Raw genomic sequence first — 21,970 nt, 5'->3', positions numbered from 1 at the left:
ATAGGTATACGTATACTTAAAGTTAAAGACTTTATTTTCAAATTCTTAAAATTGTTCATATTAGTTACAAAAGTTAATATATCTAGTTAGGTATTACTAATCTTTAAGTCGACATATATACGTCCACTGTACCTGCTAGTGTGTAATAAAAAGAAATAATAAAGGATCAGTTTTTTACGAAATATTTAGTTGTAACCAAAAAAAGTTACACATTCAGACATTCACAATACTTAACAAGTATGTGTGAATATGACACAGGGGCGCATCCAGACCAAGATAATAGGATGGCCGATTTTTAAAGGGCACACATTAATTTTGATAAAGCATTTATTTAGGTACATACATATGTTACTTTCCACAGTCTCGTACAGAACAAAAAAAATATTTTTTATTGTAGATAATAGTAGTAAAAAAATATGTATCACTATAATTTTTTGATAATTATTAATTTATGGTAAGTTTATTTCATTAACTTGCTCACCTTAAATTATATGAAAATCACTATAATCTGTTATTTGAGTTATTTCTATTATTTCTATCTCAAAACTATGAGTGCAGTGGTGTATCTAGAATTTATTTTACGGGGTTGTTTTAAAATTTAATAGACTCATAGTAGGCGGCAAGTTCATCAACAACCATCTGTACTAGCTATAGGGTATATCTCTATGGATATTCATTAATGCTAAGCCTTTCAGCCTGTTTTCTCCAACAGTATTCCTTAAATAACTTTTAAGTCTAAGTAGTGTTGAAAAGGAGCGTACCTACACTCTCAGATGTAGCGACAAGAATCGTGGCCGATACAACCAACAGCCTGTGAATCGTAGGAAAAATAATAGAACTACAATTTATTATGAATGATTATTTCTTGCACTCGTGTAGAGCTAATTACACTGTGAGTAAATTTGGAATTTGGTCAAATATAACAAAATACGGATGAGGGGGAGGGATGTTCTAACTCCCATATCACCCGGGGGGGGGGGGGGGGGCTAAATACGCTCTTGTATGAGCGTGCAATCATACATTTTCATAATACAGTTGCTTATTACGTGGAAGTAACTATAAATGATGTATTTCTATGATACGATTTAATAGTACCATATTAATACCAAACAGGAGAATAATATAGAATTTTGATAATAGTTTTAGACAAAAAACTTACTTATATCTTGTACAATATAAATTGTAATAAAATGTTAATATTCTATAATATTTTAATAATCTGACGATGAAACAAGACTACTTTGACAAATCTATATTATTAATTATACAGCAGACAAGGAATGCTATTTATGATAAACTCTATGTAATGTAATAAATACTTTATTCTATTTAGATTGAAACTACACTATGTTTGAACCAAGACTGTTTGCGGCAAAATATATTTATTCTTGGTTGAAGAGTGGGGACGGGGTGGTTAGAGTATACATAAAGTATAGGTTACAATAAAATTATAAAAATATTATTTTATTCAAACTTATTTTAATAAATCAGGGTCTGAACCCTACCCCCCTGGTTACAGCTTTGGTTTGAACATATAAAGTAAGCTATGATACAACGTCACAACCCCAACTAATGTTACCTTGTTACCTATGATTGGAAACCTAATTATCGACAATAATCGTTATCAGTTAAATGAAAGATCTGTATGTAACAAATTTAACAAATGCCTGAACTTAAGACAAATATAAAATACAAAATGATTTGTAGGTTAATAATATTTATTTTAAATAGTTATTATATCACTTTTTTGGCTACATATATTTTAGTATACATTAGTACATAATATATATTATTATAATAATAAGGTATAATGTGAGATTGTAAGAATAATATAATCAATAATAGCAGTTAGATAGATTACACATTAGTAAATAATCTAATATGAATAAATAATGTATTAAATATAAAGTTGACTAAATTAACAAGTATGCAGAGACGTATTTAGGAATTTTGCGCCCCTGGTAAGAAAAACATAGGTACCGTATTATATCAAAATACTCTCCAAACTTTAAAATTCACCACCTGGGGCTCAAACCCCCCTGCCATCCTAAATATGTCTCTGCAAATATGTGAAATACAATTTTATTATATACCAATCTAAAATATATTTTGTTGATATGACTGTAACAAAAAAGTTTTTGTTTTAAAATTAATATAAATATGAGTAATGAGTATATAATAATTTAAAAATTGTATTACAAAATTACTATCAGTAATAGACTAGCAAAGAATGTGGTCAACAATTGGAACATATTTATAATATAAAAGTATTACTGTAACAACAGTATGGAATGAGAATTATTTAACTATGATTAACGACAATTACAATATATAATGGCTAATATAAAGAGTAAAAAAATAATAATAAAAAAAAAAATAGAAAAGTTAGAAAAAGGAATAATCTGATAATTGCAATAGTATGTGTACGAAAATATTTCAATAATACTAACTTGCTAAATGCAAGTGTAAATACTAACAACTAATTTATCAATAATTTTTCAGAAGCTTCTATATAGACTCATAAGTCACGTCATTAAAACATGATTATACTAATATATTTAAATATAATTGATAAATAAGATGATTTTGATGTTTAAATAGCTACAATTTGACTTGCAAATAGGGCTCAATAACTAACTTTGGTAGTCAATTTCATACACTTGATTGCTGAGTCCAAATTAGGAATCTGTAAAAAAAAAAAATACATTTAACAAATAATATTTTCTCTTTATAAACATTTATAAGGTATTTATTCTATTATTAGTAACCAATATGTTATATAATAATTATTGGTTAGTGTTTTATATTTAAAAAACCACTAACATTTGTGAAGCTCTGACATAATATTACTTAAAGCTCAGTAATCATAGTTGATGTTAAAGCTTGAACTCTTTTAGCATTACAACTTTTGCACAACACATGGTCATCTAATGGATAACATCCTCTACCTTCAGCTTCTGATCCTAATAAAGTATCACAATCCTGGAAAAAATAAGTTGACAAATTAATGGTAAATGAAATTAGATGATACAAGATATATTCTTTATACTAACTTCACATCTATAACATTGCACATGGAAGCTTCGATCCAATGCTACAAATCTCACCGTTTCGTCTTGACCGACTTCTGGCATAATAGGAAATTGGCATACACTGCATTTTGGAGCAAATTTCCTATGAATAAAAATGTCATCATAGTAACATTAAATGTTGTTCAATATATATATGCATGCAAAGTAATAGCAATAAATATTAAAAATTTTCACATTTTTTATTAAACTATTTTATTTTTTTAAATAAATAGATGACAATAAGAAAAATATTCATAATATCAAATGTTTGAATTGAGTAGTACAGTTTTGTAATTAACATTAATTGATTGTATTTTATGTAACTAGTTTATACTAGTAGTTTTTTAATCTAGATAATACTAATAGAAAACTATATTAATACTTCCATGTTTAACCCACCTATCTACTTAATAAATATTCAGTTATTTTTAAAGTTTTGATTATTCATTATTTATGTTTGCCGAGTATACTACATGTCTTACTTGTGAAAGTCATCAATACAATAAATTTGATTGGCTGCATCGATAGTGAAGGGAATACCATCTAATAATGTAGAGCATACAATACATCGGAAACAGTGTGGGTGGTATGGGCGTCCTGTGGCTCTCAGAATTCTATCCAAAATTGGTATTTGACAAACAGAACATTTTTCCAGCGTATCCTGAGTATAACACAAAGTAAATGTGAAAATATATGTTTCAATTTGTAATCAAAAACAATTATAATATTTTAATAGCATACACACATTCTATCTATATAGAGATAATAATACCAGTTGATAAAAAAAAATTATTTTTTATGAAACTAATGAATGATAAATTTGAAACAAGGAAAATAAATGCAATAAAAATGCAAAAAACATTGATAAATACTTTACAAATAATATTAATTTGTTTTAGTATATAATTTTGATGATAATTAACTGTGATTTTAAGTAATCTATAAAAGCATAGGTGTGGCTTGTGCAAAAACTAGTTGTTATTATAACATTAAAAATATTGTAAATGCTGAGTATAAAATAGCTGAATTGACTCACAGAAATAGTCTGACATTATTATTTAACAGAATTTTTAACAAAAAATATTTACCATAATCTAGTTATATTCAAGTATTTATTTCTAATTTATACTAGGAGACAGTGAATGAATTTTTAGTATCCATAAGTATTCATTTACTTAGAAGTATCTTTATACTGGTGCAGTGGTTCTGTATATCTCAATGTTAAATTAATATAAAATATTACAAGTTATAGATAGGTGATATTAAACAATATAATAATAATGTTAATTATGTCATAATAAATAAAATATGTTACCAAATAACCCTCTTCACAGTATGGCTTGTTATCAATGTGGTAAAATGGTTTTCCTTCCAATTGATCTCCACAATGGGTACAAGTAAAACATTTTATATGATAAATATTACCCATCGCTGTGCATCCAAGCCCTTCTTCCATTACTTTTTCATTGCATTTAGTACAATTCCCTAAATATATATATATATTTAATAAAGTGGTAATTTTTATTAATAATTAATACAATTAGCTCTTAAATATAAGTAATAATATATTATAAAAGATAACTTACAGTCTAAAGAACTTGCATTACTATCTAAACTTTTTTTCCCATCATTGACTGACATTGAATTTACAAGGAGATCAGTTAAAGAATCAACTTCGGTTTCATGTTCACGAGTAGTAATGGACTGTGAAAGACTGCTCATTGAATATGTAGATGATAACTCACTAGGAGGACGAACAGCATTAATAGGCTCATAGATTGATTCATACATTTTTGATGCCTAATAGAAATGACAATAAAAAACAAATGCAATAATCTTTTCTATTTTATTGTCTACTTACTTGTGAAGAAGAATTATCAAAATCTTTTGCATCATCTTCGTAACTAACTGCTTTTTGAAGTTCAGAGTAACTAGAACTTACTGGAGATGGAGGACAGTGTATGTTATCTTTACCTAATATAAATATTTAAATTAATATAATGAATAATCAAAACTAAATTAAAAATATGTGAAAATAAGTAATAACAAACCTAATGGTTTTAAATTATCATATAATGGATATTGAGTATTTTTATAAGTCGGTTTGCCTGTTTCAGCAATGTTAGAATATATGTTGTTGCCTTTTGCATGATAGTTCACATTGCTATAAATGCCCTGGGAAGGTTGTGGCATTTTAGTAGACACTGTATTGTAGTAAGTGGGTTCATTCTGGGCAGTCAACTCTTCACTCTTATACTTTACTGCAGAAACATTGGCATATAATGGACTAGACGGTTTCTTGTACATATTTCTGAGACCAAAGTTTATACTGGATAAACAATAAAAAAATTATTATTAGTCATCTATGCGGAATTCGATAACAATGGAACGAATGCCAAATTAATAATGAAATACTTTTGAGGATGGTTATTATCCTTACCTGAGAAAATGTCTTGTCTACGGTCTCCTGCTTCTAAATTTTTTACTTTTTAAACGTTGATAGCTCGACCGATTACAAGTAATTATTTTTCGAATTTGTTGGTTTGGAATGATCTAATAATTACGAATTGATGAAAGATTATGATTTATAATGAATAATAATAGTAATATATTTTATTTTATTTGATAACGGAATGATATCATCAAGGTGGATAACCAGGTCGTCATATTATATCATTCTTATACCAATTCATGGAAGAAAAAGTGTTGAAAATAGAAAATTGGTGTGACATTCGTGTATTATTTCAAATCTGTATAATTTATTAAGCATCTGCATCAGTCTTGCATTCAATTTTGTTTTAAAAATAAGCTTTGTTTAAAAGTTAAAATAAAAAAAATGTCTAATTGAGTTTTTAAACAATTTATGTATTATTGTTAAATTTGAGAACAAGTATAATTAGACTAATATATTAAAAGACAGTGTAAATTGGATTATTTTGAATTTAAAACTTACTATTTTATATATTAGAAATTAGACATTTAGACGCAGACAATACATGCGGCCATGCGTGTACGACAGGTACGTACTACATATAGAAAAACATATTTGTGGAGAAGTGGTTTAGGCTATACATTTTCATATTTTTATAATAACAAGCTCATTGATAGAAAACACTTATACTTTAAATATACTTGCATAAATACGTAAAATCGTAAACATTGAAAAGATATAACTTCCAAAATAATGATTTGCGAGAATTTTTGAATGCGACTTTTGTATTCAGTGTTTTAAAACACTGAAAATTAAAAATTAAATTAAAAACAAATTAAAAAATCGCATGGGAACTAAACTGCATTTGTTCCAGTGATTTAACTCATACTATTAGTAGGTAACTACTTAATTAATATATATTATACATTAATCATTCATGTAAAAATTTATCAATATTGACGTAGGTATTTATAAACAGCAACGGTAAAAAAAAAATGTAAATAACCACAAGGTATGACTGCCCGTCGGTCCCTGCACACTTCTTCGCTCGAAGACCTTAAGATCTTCGTGGTCCGTGGTCGCATCAAATATCAATGAATATAAGAATATAACGCTTTGAAACATTATAAACAACCCATTTATCTCGCAAATTATAATAATATGTAAAGTTTTTATGAATGACAAACGTTTGCTCATCTTGTATGACGTTGTATGACGTATACACAACCAACATGAATGACTTACATAAATAAACAAAAATTGACTTTCTCTTCGATTCCGATTACATCTGACCGGATATTGTAACCGGTGAATTATTATTGTATTATATACCTACGTATATTAACATTCACAAAGTCGCAACTCGCAATACGATATAATATTACAGATAGTTCCGTTTTGAATAGATGCTCTCGTGAATGTATGATATTGTTATATTTAAACAAATAATGATATTATTACTGAGTATTAGTAGGTACTATTATGACATTAATAATTCATATAATAATAATAAAAAGAAATCATTTAATTTTGTGTAGGTACAATGTAGATACCTACATTATGTGTGACTTTATAGGTATGTGATTCGCGTATATAAATATTATATAATGCCGAAGCGAGAGTGATAAAACTACGAGTTATGTCATTTCGTTATAGAAAAAAAGATAATTTATTTTGCTATTAATGATAATTATTATATTATTAGTTTAATGCGAATTCGATGGTTTTTATTCGACGGAACGTCTGCGTGGAATATACGTATAAATGTATAATACGATATGTAGGTACAGAATGATTCAAAAAGCATACTCGCCCCCTTTTTTTCAACAACGAATTATTCGAAATCTAATTTTTGGAATTTTTGAATTTTTATATATTTATATAACGATTATATTTTAAAACACAATTGAGGTTATTGTTTAGTATTACTTGTTGTTACTTATGTGGACATAATTATATAGTTTTATATTTAAAATGAAAAACATTCTCAAAATTTTTTCATTTTCTACTGTAAATTATTTAGTTGATTATTTTTCTGAAAATATTAACGTATCAAAATCAAAATCCAAACAAGTTAGTATAGTATTTGAGTTCGTCAACTTTGTGCATTAAGGAATAAGGATAATAGATCCATGGAAAATGTTAGATATTAATCTATTAAGTATTAATATTTATAATTTGTAATAAAAATGGTCGCTAAAGAATAAAATAAGGATTAACATGTTTGGCAAATTACTCTATATATTATACACATTTTTAAGTTTTTAAATAGTGAAGTATTTTTGTAAATTGCATATTTGACAATTAACACTTAATACAAATGATGTAAATATAATAAATACGTATTTTGTTGTCCTGTATTCTGAACGTTTAGCTCTGAAAATCTTTGACCCATCTATACATTATTTACAATTTTATATAGATAAATTAAGTATTTGTCAGTTCAACGTTAGGATTCAAACAATATTTACGTTAGGTACTTTATAATTATTCATATTCAACTATTCACAATAACTTATCGCAAATACATAATATGTACACAAATACGAAAAAAATCAATAACCGAGCTCTCCGGGAACTCTGCTTCTCTCCAAAATGACCCCTGCTGTTAACCACATTTTTGAAAATAAAACAATAGTTATTATTCATTTGTCAAGACTTCATACAATACCAAAAAAATAATTCAATGGTAAAGTGTAGGTGTAGAATATAGAAAATATTTTTTAGTATTTTCTGTAATGTGTGATGAGAAATTCGTTTAATCAGATTCAATATTGCTGTTGTGATTTCATTTACCGATGTATTTTATCAATTTTAAATACGGTAATAATATTATAAGCAATATCCTTTCACTCCTAGATCATTGTTAAATTGATATCATTCCGTTAGTCACAGTTTTGTCATTATTGTATATTTGTGTCACCACATAGATTGTGTCCATGATTCAAAATATAGAAGTTAAATTATGAACTGAACACGTGGATAATATTTTTGGAACTAACTTCTGTAGGTTTTGAAATTTTATAAAATTGTTTTTACAAAAAATACTATAACCATTTAAATTTAGCATAATCTAATTTAAAAACCTTATCGAAATAGTTGTATTTATGATATATTTCAGATATTTTTAAAGGCAATAAGACATATTTGATCACTCTTTAATTACATAATATGTATTATATATAATTTGTTTATTTTTATTTTTATTAATAAGATACTTATTAATACAATAAAATGTCAGCTTTTCTTGATTTTAGTCTTGACAAAAGTATAAGTACCTATTATTAAAATATACATAAATAGTATAGGCAGTATCTACTAGTAGTGACATAGTATACTCGTATTCAAAAGACAAGATAATGATTTATAGTGGATGCCCGCGGATGGTACATAATATTATTTTATCTTTAGAACTTATTTTATACCTATGTTTTATACAGTTAAACTAAATCGCTTAACTATAGTTTTACTGAAAATTTCATACCTACTTATATTTGGTTTAAAATGTTTAAATGTATTACAATTTCATATACTAATTCGATAGGTAGTAGGTACCTAATTTAAATTTAATCAATTAAATTAATTAATTAATAATACTTCAAAATTTATATTTTTACATTTTATAACATATTTTAGAAAATTTATTTTTTATTAACCAACGAAAATGTCTTTACATTTTTTCAGGTATTATTTTATAAATTCTATGATTTTTTATTGTTGGTATACTGTACATGTGCTAATTATATTACTTAAAATATTTGTAAGTTATTTTATTGCAACTTGATAACGATAAGTCAAAATAAAAATAATTTGACTATATAGGTGATATCATTGATTATAAAATAAATAGTAAAATAGTTGAATATTATAAAGTAGGTACACGCTATACTCATACGCGTATGTTAGAAAAAAAATATTTAAATATAATTTCATGTAATATGTTTAAATAATAAATATCTATTTGGTTAAAATTATTAATTATTAAAAGTTTTTATAATTGTTCTTCTGATGGATATTTGTACTTATTTAATTACATTTTTATGATGATTTCAAGAAATTTCACTAGAACTCGAAAGAAATATTTCACATTTGTCATTATAAATCGGGTTAGTATAGGATGTTACGTAATATATTATCCCCTACCTGTATAATCAATTAGCATTTTATAATATGTTTTTAAACTTTCGCTTGAATGCTACAAATGAAACTGTTTATTAATTATTATACTAAATTACTAAATAAATAATGACGATAAATATGAATAATAATAATTTCTATTTCGTAGACATCACAATACAATATAATATTATGACAAAAAATTTCTATAGTATGATTATGTTTGATGATTTATTCAATTTTAATTTTGATTCAACATTTTACTGACTATAATACATACTATTCAGTAAGTATAGCTATTAGCTATACTATTATAGTATAGTATTAAAATTATGTAAGAAAGTTAAATGTTACACAGTATTAGTATTGGTAAACTTTAACATTATAGTATATTTAAACATAATTTATAACATGATACCATCTAAATAATTAAAATTTACTGAATACCAATTACAAAAATACTTTTTTTGTGAATATGGATCGATTATGATGACTTTTGACAAATTTGCATTTTAAATTTAACTAGTTCAAATGTGTTAATTGCCAATAACAGGAAAAAATGAGTAAAACAGCATGTGTTAAAATGTTGGATAGATCATAGATGTAGAACATACAACTTTAAAGAGCTCAATTTCAATTTTTGTGATAGTAATCAATGTCTAATTTACACAAGCCAATTATACCTATAGCTTTTTGGTATAGCTTTTTTGATATAGGTACCCAAAAGAATAAAATTTTGAGAGGGGTTCATTGAAAAGTGTTAATATTTTAATTGCATACAATTTACGTTTACCTATAACCTATTTGTTCCAGTTAAGCGATCGAGTTAACCTAGTTGTTTCATGAAACAAAAGTATAAATTATGTATAATATATTATATGCATTATGCATATGTATATAATAACTAGGGCTCGGATTTATATGTTTTAAAAAAACCAAAATATGTAAATGTATATGTAATAACAAATCGCTTTATATATGATAATAAAACAAAATTATGGAATATAAAAAAATTATAAAAAAACATAACTGAAAATAAAATTAAAAATTTCTTTATAAATGACAAAAAATGAAAACAAAAAAAAATTAGAGACTTGAATTGAAATTATTTATGAAATTTAATCTCTTATTCATCAATATCTTGATAGTAATGAGATACCATATACATGCTCAAATTATCAAAGTTAAATGATCTACGGTTTGGACGTATACGACACAGATTTGTACCGACTAAAGGAGGGTTCTACTTCAACAGATGAGGTAATGGGTGCAAATTTCATGTTCGATATGGCCAAAGACCAAAGGAGTGAGGTCAGCCTGTAATATTACCCCATTCATTCCACAATGTTTATTTCTAATTCATTTTAGACAGTTTAAATTATGATTTTTATTTAATACACTTCAAATATGTAGGAAAAAATAGAATTATTGAGAAATATGTAAAAACATGTAAAATAAAATATAGTTCATTTCATTGGAAATCGCTTGAAACGAATTTATCACTTACCTAATTTAATTCATCAAGTCACAATAAAAATATTGAATATAAATAAAATATACTACTCTTATGAATTTTATGTTAATATTATTTATTTATTATAGCAGCGTTTCCAATTCCCCTTTAAAAAAAAGGTTTTGATTGTATAATGTTTAAACTCACATGTAGCTTAGCATAGTCGTGGACATTGACTAGTGACTACCACAGTGTCCCACCAATTGATTTCTTTTATCGAAATTCTACCAGTCTAAAGTAATGTTCCATAATTCTTTGGGTCATACAAATAGGAAAGTATGTTTCAGATTTTATCTTATTGTTGTAGATTTAATAAATACGAGTATTATGCGCATGTTACAGGTACCAATGGTACAATAAATCAGTAATCATTTTCATCGATTGATGATAAATTATGTCAATAATGATTATTATTCATTATTGGTATCAATATATTTTTATTAATACTGAATAAGTACGACATGTTAAATAAAATTTTTTTTTTCAATTTAACAAAGTTGAAATATATTTATTTTTAAATTATTATTTGTAATCAATCAATTGTTTGATTTTTATTTTATTGTTATTAAAACATTTCTGCAGTGCCTAATAATATGATAGAAATAATTAATTTTCATTAAAAATAGTTATTAGATATCTATAAATAGTATAAATGTAATTTATTAAACTTAAATATGAATAAATTGTAAATTTTTTAAAGTTTAAAATAAACTTTAGCTATCCTTATAAATTATGCAGCCTTGTTCTATTGTTTATATGCACACAATGTACAATAAACTAAAAAAAGAAAAAGAATTATTATCCTCTGTGAACTAATATTGTGAACTGTTCTATTATATTATTGTATTATTATGTATCATATATATCATTTACTTACATTAAAGGTTGAACGATTTTCATATATCTATCTGCTTTTATTATTCGAATTACAAAAAATTGTAATTTGTAAATATATGTAAAAAATAAAAATAAAATATTGAACAAAACATGTGTTTTAATTAAATATAAATAAAATCAGTAATAACTTATTATAATAAGTTACTTAAAAATTTAAATTATTTTGTGTACTTAGGACTTATATGTTGGTACTTAACTACTTAAGTACCTACGATTAAATTTGGCTTTTTTACTTTGAAGTTTATTTGTGGTGGTTGAAATATAAAATTTAAACTTAATTTTACCAATATATAATAATTTAGTATACGGTCATAAATACACAATATAACAACGAGTAAAATATTAAATAATATTAATTTATAGGATAAACATTTTTGCAGATAAATAAGTAAGTTTAAAGTTATTACATATTCCAAGTAATGTAACATATGTTTCTTAAATACTTATTATGACCACTATTTAAATTTAATATTATTTAGGTACAGTTATATTTAAATAAAATACTATACATATATCAAACTTATAAATATTTAATTAATTACTTATTTACTATAATTACGAGAAAACTATACAGTTTTTAGAGTTAACTTAACTTTTCTTATTTTACGATTTGTGTATGGTCTTCCATTTTTATAATATAACGACCTTCTTTTTCTATTTAGAGGTTTAGCTTCTTTTTCAGTTTTCGTGTCTTTGTTTTCAATTTCTTCTGCAGGCTGTATTAAAATTGGTTGATATGATCTATTTAATGACCGTTGGAACTCCATTATATCATCATTATTTCTCATTTTTACCACGTCATAATCGAGATACCTGCAATATATGAAATTAAGTATTAATAATTATTAGGTATGATTAAATATAATACGATTTTAATATTATTATTTTGATTTACTATATTAAGAGTTAAATGCCAATGGACATTTATTAATTTGTTTTAAAACTATATTTAAAACTTTAATATTAAAATGACCTTGTTTTATTTTTTATAATTGGTTATTATTAAAATAATATCATAAATATTCTTAATACATTTATAATATGTCATTAATACATTTTGCTTCAATTTAAATATCAATGATTTTTATATAATTTACTTATATTTTTAAAATTGTTAGATTTTTATTTTTTTATGATGGACATTTAATAGATAATGTTATTCCATGTATAATCATTTTTGTATGTTTTTATTAGTAACTTATTTATAAATAATGGAATAGAATACACAATATTATATCAATTATATTCTATTTGTACCGCAGTAACATTAATAATAGTTTCTACTCTATGAAAGCAATAATAACTGATTTCAATTAGATTTATTATATAGAACTAAACCATCACTACATAATATTTAGTTTGATTGAAAATAGAAAATTGATGGAGGCGGATAGTTAAAAGAAAAAAAATGCAAATTATTTCGAAGGAAACACTAAACATGTTTAAACAGTTATAAAGATCAGTCAGCTGATATTTTTCTCAAGAGACTATATTTATACACAGTGCTCTCTCAATAATTTACTTAAACTAGGAGTTATAACTTATAGAAAGCAATATAAATAGTAAGATGTAACGGTTACTTATTAGTGTATCAATACATGAATTCAATGATGGTCCTTATTCTAACGGATGGAAAGTGAAACGTGTCCTGTGTTGTTTAACCGTCAACTACGTTTTCATTTCAATTTCAATGTCATGCTCTATGTGTTATTCAATACTTTATTTAACAAAATGTTCAGTCATGCTATCTGTCATTGGTGCTATGGACATATTTTAACGATTTCTCTGTGATTGTCCAGTTTAGAGGGAGTCGATATTATATCGTACACTTAAATATTTATTCAATTGATTATCCGGAAAAAGTGAAACCCTGATATATTTATGTTTTGTACCTACCTTTTCTTTTTATATTTTTCCGTCATCTCGTCAAAATATTAAATTATTCCACGTGTTTTACTATTTTATTTGGGGAAATGCAAAATTAGACAATATTTACACACATACAATCAACCATGCGTTATTGTTCATATTATATGCGATTTATGAATGGTATATAATATTATGTGCTTGTAAATAAAGGTGTCGTAATTTTTTAGATTACAATGAACTGTTGAGCTGCTATTGTGTTGTTGGTGCATTATTACGCGGTATTTAGTCTTATTCAATATTTTTATAAACACGAATTACAGTTTTACGCACTACAAATTGTATTCGATTCATATTTCATCATGTTTATATGAACATATTTAATAAATATGACACATACAATTTAATTAACGGGCATATTATTACATAGAGGGCCGACAATTATATACCTTAAAAACCTATTAAATAGGTATGTACGCAGTTATGCTCTAACAGTTATCAAAATATGCCCTTGAAAAATGCTCTAAAAAAACTATAATAAATTCTAAATTTTTTTTTTCAATTAAATGATTATTTATATTTTATATTTACACTGCAAATGATTTAAATTATTGGTAAAAAAAGGCATATATTATCAGCGCCCTTACTATTTTCTGATATTCAAAAACCTTAAAAATGTTATTATTTTGTGAAAATTCTCGATTCATCGAGTTAAAAATATCTTAATTTATGAAATCCAAAAATACTCTAAAAATGCAAAAACTCCAAAATATGCATCATAAAATTTTTTTATAGAATCTTTAGGCCATGAAACAGATTTTAATGAAAAACTAAATATTTATACTTTTTAGAACAACCGATAACAATTATATGCTAATATGCATACACATTTCGGCCTTAATTTTATTTAATAAGTATTAATTTAAATACGATTTAAAACATTAGTTAATTCGTTTGTGTTTGTTGTATTATATGTACAATCATATGAATACAATTTCCAAATAGTTTACTGTCGAATTTTAATTTACGGTATTATATTTTATTCTTATTCGAAAAATATTATATCAACTAACCTTCCCACTGCTACTGCACCTAGCCCCAAAGCTGCTCCTCCAGCTACCAGACCTAGTGCAGGCAATAAGATCGATGGTGTGGCTACCATACCAAGTTTTTCTTTGACCACATTAGTTAGTTCACGGTTTCCGTTTCCGAAACCTAAATTTCCTGTAATCTTGTGTGTGGCTTCCACCAATGGATCGACCACGGGTCTCGTTAAATCGGACATCTTATCGAAACTAGTTTTCATTTTGTTTTTCATTAAGGTCCAAAATGATGCTTCATCATTAATATAATAACTAGGACCATATTTTCCTTGTTTTTCGGGTAGACTATAATGTGGAGTGTATTTCTTAGGAACTTTTACTCTTGATTCTTTTTCTAAACCAGGTTCAAATGCGTAAGGACTCCTATCTGCATGAATATCATGACCAAAATATGAAAGTGCTTGTTGTCTTCTACCGTCTCTTTGAGTTTCCTCTACAGCAGCAACAGGAACAGGAACAGGTGGTTCATATTTTGCCGCTTGGACGCCCAACTCTGGGTGAGCATACTGTAGTACGGGGGTCCTTGCACTCTCTTCGAACGACAACCTTGACACTGTTTTTGGCGAATAGGCGGCAGAATTTGGAAAAACACTTATACTTGGCGCATGTAACACGCGAGCTTCCATTTTTGGCTCTATCATCCTGGATGTACGGTCATTTCCTAAAATGTTTCCATTTATATTCTTTATGTACCCAAGAATCTTATCTGTCATATATTTTTCATCATATGTATCTCGCTGTGCCGTAAAATGTTGCTGTTCGTTGGTGATAATAGGCTGGGTCTTTTCTGGCTCAGGTTTTTTTTTGTATACCTGCCAAACACCATTGAACATTGGAGCAACTGTTTTATATTCCTCTTTTACCACGTGTTGGTTAGTTTTATTTGTATTTGGCACTAAAATACCGTTGATAACTCTTGCGTTTCTCCAAACTTGTGTGTCATTTTCATCATCAGGTTCTCTAACTCCCGTAATGACAGGTATACCGTCGGAATCCACATGGAAAAGACTTCTAGATTTTTTTTCTTCGTCTTTTTGGTTTTTAACATAGACCGAGTCCGATCGTATGATGACAGGATCTGGTACCTTAGGCGTGTTTCCATTACTTATTGATACCAACTGTAAGTCTGGTTTGGGTGTTGGTTCTGTAAATTGTTGTCTACCATCACGTTTTTTTACAACTATGGTGGCAATGTCTCCCGTTCGAGTTTTTACTTCCAACGTTTCCATGGCATCGGGATCTAGATTTCTGGCTACTTTTATAGATGTTCTTGTCATTTGAACATTATTGTTATCGGAAACACCGTTAACAATAAGAGGTAATATAATAAACAAGAATGATATTTTCCACATCTGCAAGAAAAGAAATAAATATCATTAGTCTTAAATCATATTATATATATATATGAGTATTTAAATATATTAAAATGTACTAAAAAATTATGCGTTTTATAAAATATTTAAAAAAATTTCAAATTCTATTTAAGTATATATTACATAATATGTATTTGAAAAAGCAGGTCAAACATTTAAATATATTGAATATTATACATGTATAACATTCATAAGTCACAACACAATAAAAGTTTGTGACATATGTTCAGTTCTATAATTAATATTTTAGATTTACCTATACTAAATTCATTGTCTAGCATTTAGCTATGAAAAATATTAATTAATATTAATTTACTTAGAAAATTATATTTAATATGTTTGTCCTCATTTTTGTTGTAATTCTGCTGAACAAAATAATATTTAAACAAACAGTAATATTCTAAAGTTTCTCCATTAACATTCAGCCAATATAAACTCGCTCACATAGCCAATAAAGCGATGCATACATATAACATATTACTTGTTTATTGGAAACATAAATCATAATTTTTTTTTTAATGTTCAATTCACGTATATATAATTTTATATGACAAACTAGAGTCGAAAAGAAATAAAACACTATATGATTATTTCATTACATTTAAACGTTCCGAGTGCCATTGACCTTAGAATCGAAGTTTACTTTCCCTTCTGCAACACTTATTCTAGACAGGTCCCTATGGTGAAACGCACTGTTTCGTCTTCTATCTGATTAAATATATGTATGTTCCGGAATAGTATAGCAAAATTAATAATGGAAATAATAGGAAGGAGAATCTACATTATTGAAGAGCAAATAAAATGAAAAATAACTGTAGGTAGAATAATTTTCATTAGGACATTGGGCTTTTCAGTTCAATGTTTAAACCTAATGACATTGTAAATATCAGTGATAATCACGAGTTTCTCACACTTTCACTTAGTTTACCGGATGCTTCCGCCAATGTCACGAACGTTTGTGGTAATTGAAATTATAAATAATGTATATACAGCGTGAAAACATACAACTAATCCACCAAACTGTCGTTCTAATCACGTTATCATACCCATTATATTTTATCAATTAAAGAATATAAAACTATGTTTTTAAATTTTTTGTGAACAACTTTTTTAAATTATAAATTATTGAAAACATTTAAAAAAAATAATAATTTAATTATAGGTATTTGTAAAAATAATTAGCCATATAATGAATTAATATCATACCTACACAAAATAAATATATTAAAATTAATAGTCTAAAATTGTCAAAATATAAAATATATAATAATATAGAGTCGAGTGGTAGTGTATTAATCGTAACAAAAAAGAACATTTTAATTATTTAAATGTATTATTATCTACAATACTTTAATTATTAAATACCAAAAGAAAAAATACATATGAGAAAAATTTATTAAATTATTACATTATTTTTTTTTCTATGATTATAATCAATTTAAAACCATTTTAATTTTTAAATTTTTATCAAAAAAAATTAATTTGATAAATCATCGGTTAAGATGTAATTTGATTAATGATTTTAAATGTAATATTAATTATTTATCTCTTCGAATAATTGTATTATATACTTAATGTAGTTAGTATGACATAACTCACGAAGATAAATTATGAATATGCGAGAAGTACCTATCAAAGGCTGATATAATATAATATAATGTATTGTTTTTAGCTGTAACGTATTATATAGTTAAAATTAGCAGTTGATCTTAATATAATATCTTGAACGATTATTGGTGTTTCAGTCTTATTTATTTGTTTGTATTAACTATATTATGTAAAATAATACCAAGAAACGAATTATGATAATATTATAACATGGTTGTTATTTAAATTCATCTTGAACGGAAATTTATTCTAAAAACATCGTAAGACATGAGTTAATATGAGAACACGATAGCCGATACCAGTAATAACGGTCGTCGTAACGTTATACATTAATAGTTTATAAATACGAAAATCTACTTACAAAATGATTTAAACATTTTTTTTATCCTTTTATTAAAATGTATATATTTTTCCAATATTATAGTAGTTATCCATAGGATTTTCCATTCTAAACAACCAATGTTTAAACAGGTTTTTGTTTTGATCGTTTACACCCTATGGTTTCTATATTAATCGTATTTTTTTAGGGCGTCTAAACCGGTATTGTAAGACATTTAAATGATTGTCTATTGTTACATCGTTTAATTTTTAAACCATAACAATAATATTATGATAACTATATATATATACCATCTATGTTTATGTGTTTACTTTTATAATAGTACGATTATAATATATAATATAATATTGCATTTTTTTATGTAGGTATATTATATATTATTTTATCTGAATATAAGCATGCATGAATAGCAGTTTTTCGAACATTTTTGTTATTGTTATAAAGATTATGTCTTACAATTTTCTGCTTGCATAATAGGCATCTATATGGCATTAAAAAATAAATATATGTCTATAATATAAAAGTTAGTTTTGTTACACCAACATGTGTGTCCCATTGTAAAAATTACAAAGTGCAGGCATCATGACTATAAATTTTAATCACCATACATACATTATATATGAGTCAAAATAATATATATATATGAATTCATTTTAACACTTAATATATTGTATACGTATTAAGAAGAAATGGAATTTATTATGTTGTTGAATAAATATTTCTAACAATGGTTAATTAAATTTGACTATTTTTTCAAGAGTACCAATACGATTTTTTAATACGATAATTGTCTTATAAGTACCTACGAATTTTACTATTGTAAATTATTTAGTAGGCAATATGGTCATTAAAAAAAAACATATAAATAAATAAATCAAAAATTGAACTTACCTTTTTTCAATTCGTTTTTATTATCCTTTAAACGCACAAACGCCCAAGACACTGTACTTAGTAAACAAACTCTATCCTACAACGTTAAGTGTACACTGGTTCAGTCTTATCAGAATTTTAGTTTGGTTTTAAAAAGTAAAAATATTCACATTTCACTTTCTACAAGCGACCGTACCGTACTTACAACAAGCCACACAAGACTAACCCAACGTTGTAGTACTCTAGTCGGTACGCACCGATGCTTTCTTTCACTCATTAACTAATTTCCCCTGCTCTCACGTGGCGTAGTTGCTTGAATACCTATATATATATACGCTATATAATACTATATGCGCATGGGTACACCCATTTGTAAGTAACTTATGGCAAACCAATACGATATGAATGAAATGTATTATTTATTATGCATATGTAGGAACAGTATTATTTGTATTGGATAACGTACCTATATGTTTATCGTAACCTGACTATATGCAATATAAATATATTTTTTTTATTGACACCATAAAAATAAATGCATACACTTTGCAATTTTTTGGAAATAATTATTCTTTCTAGTTACACAAACAATTAAATTTATAATAATTCAATAAAATTAACAATCATTCGATTAAGTGTTCAAAATGAAAGTAAAAGTTAAATTAAATTAAAAATTTTAATTTATAAATTGTATGTTTATATTCCTACGACAGTACAAGACATTAAATGTTTAAAATATTTTGTAAAATATACTCGAGCACAGTGATCAGTAACATAAATAATAAGCTTAAAGCTGTCTATTATTGCCTTAAATTATTGTAATAATTTACATAGCAGTTAAACAATATTTTTGTATCTACTAAGATTTAAAATATTTATTTTCATGTTCCAAGGAATTATAAATAAAATTATCATTATACAACATTTTTTTAACCTTTTAACAAAAAAATTACTTTTTATATTTTTATATATGTACCTAGGTTCTTTATTGTATTGCAAATGGTTAAGATACGACTGTTTCGTGTTTGATCAAGTCATGATTTTATTTTTTAACTATAATAAAAGTGATCGAGCTTATTTAATTTTTAGTAATACATGTGTGTTATATAATATAATAAATGTAATTTTTAATATGATGTGCGATGTAAAATCAGATTTAAATGCTCTATTCCATTTTATTTATAAAGTTATTTTAAATCATCATTATCACATTGTATATTTTACAGCATAGTTTAGATAGGCACTAAAAGTTATTTATCATGAATGGACCTTTTTACTTCTGAAAATTAAAACCTAATTTATTTAAGCAATAACATTAAAATTAATTTATTTAATGATCAATATTTTAATTTTGAAAATAAATTTGGGTTTGGTAATAATATTGACGTAGTGTGTTTCAATAACTTTTTTATAAACTATTTAGGATTTTGTGTTGTTGGTAGGGTTTGGATTTTATAGTATTGAAAAATATTGAAAAATGCACTATAATATAACCAAAAAAAACTTTAAAATATGCGTTATAATATGCTCTAAAAACATCAAAAATAGCAACAAAAAAAAATATATATTAATTAACATTTTATTAAATGTATTATCATTAGCAAAAAAATATCACCAAAACTCCAAAAATGGCAGTACAAATTTAAAATACTTCGAATATGCAAAAAAAAAATTCAAATTTGGTTTCTTTGGTGCATGAAATTAATGTACAGCTTACTCTGCTATTCTTATCTATATCCTATAAGCAAATTCTATAAAATACGAACCCTGGTTATTAGGCTTTGTGGTTTAACATTATATCAATTTATTGAACATTTTGGAATATCATATCACTGTCATTTAAAATGATTTCCGAATTTCCGATGATTGTAGTTGTCTACAAACGTATATGTTTCTAAATTTCTAACATAGTGATCAATACAGCAAAGTCATTGCGTTTTTATTGATAGATTTATTGTAATAGTTTTACAATTTGAAATTCTGTAGACACCCGACAGTTATTGTAAGAAAGGCATAAAAAAGAATCGAAGAATATTCTTCAAAAACATATTGATCATCTTGTTTTCACGGTAAAGAAAAAACATTTTTGTGATTTGGACGATTCCCACTTCTCAATAATGTATCTTTTTGTATTTGTCGATTTCCACTTAAAACTACTTACAAAGTACGCGCAGTTGAGTGAATGTGTGTGACTGTATTATGTGCACGTATATAATTGTTTATAGCATGTAAACTTGTAAGGCCTACGTATAGTGACATTCACACTTCAGTTGAATCATTTGTAAACATGTGAAAGCTAAATTTTCAATGTAATACAAACAACTACTTACCTATAGGGTAATATCAAAATATACATTTTTGTAGTAGTTTTAAGAAACTATATAATATGTTATATACTAGGTAGATATGCGAATGATTTACACATTTTAAAAAGTCACCATATTAATAATATAATATAATAAACAATTAAATTATTATACTATTTTTTATATTTATAATTAAATTAAATTATCTGTTATAATAATATGTTGGCAATTATGGGGCTAGGAAAATTGAGCACAAAACACCTTTTTTTTTATGGTAAACCTAGTCCCTGTTTGAAAAGGGTTAAGGTAAAACTGAGTCTTCTTATTTGATATGTTAAATGTTTTTAATAAATTCAAGTCGTGAAATATCTTTATTTCCATGTTTCACCATTTTTTGTCCCAACAATTTTTTTCTATTGTTATTTTTTTTATTTTAATTAACTCTTTGAAAATATCGTTTTTAAGTATCTTAAGAA

The 21,970-nt window shown here is 25.6% G+C and overlaps 2 protein-coding genes across 2 annotated transcripts; both read right to left on the bottom strand.

The window, feature by feature from the left end:
• Positions 1-1,748: 1,748 nt before the first annotated feature.
• LOC113553123 (lipoma-preferred partner homolog) lies at positions 1,749-5,650 on the bottom strand. Its single transcript, XM_026956288.1, has 9 exons — positions 5,512-5,650; positions 5,123-5,400; positions 4,933-5,045; positions 4,658-4,871; positions 4,387-4,556; positions 3,554-3,732; positions 3,054-3,174; positions 2,824-2,982; positions 1,749-2,686 (listed from the first exon to the last, which is right to left on the bottom strand). The coding sequence occupies exons 2-8, from the start codon at positions 5,376-5,378 to the stop codon at positions 2,851-2,853; spliced, it is 1,185 nt and encodes a 394-aa protein (XP_026812089.1). The 5' UTR covers positions 5,379-5,400; positions 5,512-5,650; the 3' UTR covers positions 1,749-2,686; positions 2,824-2,850.
• Positions 5,651-12,105: 6,455 nt separating this feature from the next.
• On the bottom strand, positions 12,106-19,404 carry LOC113551994. The gene is made up of 3 exons (XM_026954625.1): positions 19,210-19,404; positions 14,968-16,349; positions 12,106-12,841 (listed from the first exon to the last, which is right to left on the bottom strand). Exons 2-3 carry the CDS (start codon positions 16,347-16,349, stop codon positions 12,595-12,597), a joined length of 1,629 nt encoding a protein of 542 aa, XP_026810426.1. The 5' UTR covers positions 19,210-19,404; the 3' UTR covers positions 12,106-12,594.
• Between the last annotated feature and the right edge of the window lie 2,566 nt (positions 19,405-21,970).

The sequence above is a fragment of the Rhopalosiphum maidis genome, chromosome 2 (genome assembly GCF_003676215.2).
Source record: "Rhopalosiphum maidis isolate BTI-1 chromosome 2, ASM367621v3, whole genome shotgun sequence".
NCBI lineage: Eukaryota > Metazoa > Arthropoda > Insecta > Hemiptera > Aphididae > Rhopalosiphum > Rhopalosiphum maidis.
Note: the sequence above shows the minus strand (reverse complement) of the source record. Positions and strands in the feature narration are given on the sequence as shown.

Excerpts from the sequence above, each read along its gene's own strand:
- LOC113553123 (XM_026956288.1), bottom strand. The coding sequence starts at position 5,378 with ATGTACAAGAAACCGTCTAGTCCATTATATGCCAATGTTTCTGCAGTA. Across the intron at positions 5,046-5,122 it reads TGATAATTTAAAACCATTAG|GTAAAGATAACATACACTGT; the intron begins GTTTGTTATTAC and ends TATTTATATTAG. Across the intron at positions 3,175-3,553 it reads TGTATTGATGACTTTCACAA|GAAATTTGCTCCAAAATGCA; the intron begins GTAAGACATGTA and ends TTTTATTCATAG.
- LOC113551994 (XM_026954625.1), bottom strand. The coding sequence starts at position 16,349 with ATGTGGAAAATATCATTCTTGTTTATTATATTACCTCTTATTGTTAAC. Across the intron at positions 12,842-14,967 it reads GGTGCAGTAGCAGTGGGAAG|GTATCTCGATTATGACGTGG; the intron begins GTTAGTTGATAT and ends CATATATTGCAG.